The following is a 1,720-nucleotide window of genomic DNA, read 5'->3' as shown; positions in this document are numbered from 1 at the left end:
CTATAACAGTCTATAACTGACATCTCAACTTAAATGGAAGTTATTTACTCTTTAAATTAATAAAGTTATCTATAACATAGTGTTTTTAAAGTATGTATTCCCATGTTTTGTAGGATATAAGTATGGTTAATTCTACTTTTAATAGTCTCTTTTCTACATGGAAATTTTTCTTAACCTTCCTAACAGTTCGAGCATCTCAAGATGAAAGTTTTGCAAACATTACACCAAAAAACCAGGCTACGCCTCGAACTCCCAGTTCATTTCGACAGCCCTGTAAGACTTTTTGCCTTTAAAGCATTGAATAATAACATTGATAAGCTAGACACTAACATTTATTGTACATGCATATAGTTAGTATTTTTGACTGCAGTCTCAATAATAACTGCAGCTAAACCAACCAAGTTCACTGCCATTGAGTCGGTTCTGGCGCATAGTGACCCTATACAGCCAGGCATAACGTTCCCTGTGGCTTTCTGAGACTAACTCTTTTTTTTTTTTTTTTCTGAGACTAACTCTTGATAGGTTTAGAAAGTATGGTGATTTCTGACTGTTGACCTTGTGCTTGGCAACGCAGTGTGTAACCACTGTGCCACCATGACTCCTGGAATAATGATAGCAGCTATTTAATGATTGCAGTATATGTGCAAGTCACTATACTTTATATCAACACAATGGTTGTGAGATGGCATTTCCATTTTACCACAACTGAAAGTGAGACTTTGTGGCCATTGAGTTGGTCCTCAATTTATGGCAACTCCAAGCACAGTGGGATCACACTGTTGTGATCGATAAGATTTTGGCTTCTCGTTGATTGACCTTTTTCCCAAAGTGAGACGTAAAGATGTTAAATAATATGAGTACCAGTGTTCATACATGTGAAAGTTATAGGACCTGGATTGAAAGTCCGTACACTATACAGTTTCCTTCTCTTGTACATAGGGTTGCTATGCATCCGAATCGGCTGGACAGCACTTAACAACAACAACAACAACACTATACTGCTGCCATGGGATATGTCATAAGATTAGCTTGTGACAAATCCATGAACTCTTTCCTGTCACCCCGTTGTTTTATAAAAAAGCTTCTCTGCAGGAAAATTTTCCTGATAGGCTCAATAGGAACAAAATTCAAATTTAGGAAGTTAAATCTTGGGAGCATGAAAAAGTTAGCATTCCCAGTATTTATTTTGATTGCATGCTTTAGTTTGATGGTCGAGACTCACTCACTGAGGATGCTGCTTTCTAACTTCTTCTTGATTGCAGTTATAACACCAAACCGAAGCTTGCTGAGGCACCCAGATATTTCTTGCATTCTTGGAACAGGAGGAAAGTCTCCCCGGCTGACACAGTCTTCCGGGTTCTTGGGAAATCTCTCCATGGTATGTTGGAAAAAGGAAGCTTAAATCAATCCCCCTCTCCTGCCTTTTTTCCCCCCTCTCTCTAATAAACTATTACATTCAACTGAAGGACCTTTTAATAAGAAATAAAGTCATATTCATCATAAAGTTAACTGTAAAGGTTCTTTAGATTGAAATAATATGTTGTTTAGGCATGCAGAAAATTGACACTTTTAAGAAGCTTATATGTCAGGTGAAAGTTGAGACACCAGCAGCATGTAAATGCAGATCACATGGTTTAATCTCCAGTTTGGTGACTGTAATAATATTGTGATTGTTTGCTGATGGCTATAAATGCGGTGGCCTGTTCGGAAATATGGGAGA

The 1,720-nt window shown here is 37.7% G+C and overlaps 1 protein-coding gene across 1 annotated transcript in view; it reads left to right on the top strand.

Moving 5' to 3' along the window:
• The first annotated feature begins 201 nt into the window (after window positions 1-201).
• NUP107 (nucleoporin 107) overlaps window positions 202-1,720 on the top strand; it is a 51,391-nt gene continuing 49,872 nt past the window's right edge. Inside the window, exons 1-2 of the mRNA XM_045288899.1 lie at window positions 202-337; window positions 1,263-1,378. Of these exons, the coding sequence (XP_045144834.1) occupies window positions 202-337; window positions 1,263-1,378 (252 nt within the window). The remainder of the gene's footprint in view (window positions 338-1,262; window positions 1,379-1,720) is intronic.

This window comes from Echinops telfairi, unplaced genomic scaffold (genome assembly GCF_000313985.2).
Source record: "Echinops telfairi isolate 266 unplaced genomic scaffold, ASM31398v2 ScPeMD7_2;HRSCAF=8, whole genome shotgun sequence".
Taxonomy (NCBI): domain Eukaryota; kingdom Metazoa; phylum Chordata; class Mammalia; order Afrosoricida; family Tenrecidae; genus Echinops; species Echinops telfairi.
The sequence above is the reverse complement of the archived record's forward strand: the minus strand, read 5'-3'. Positions and strand labels throughout refer to the sequence as shown.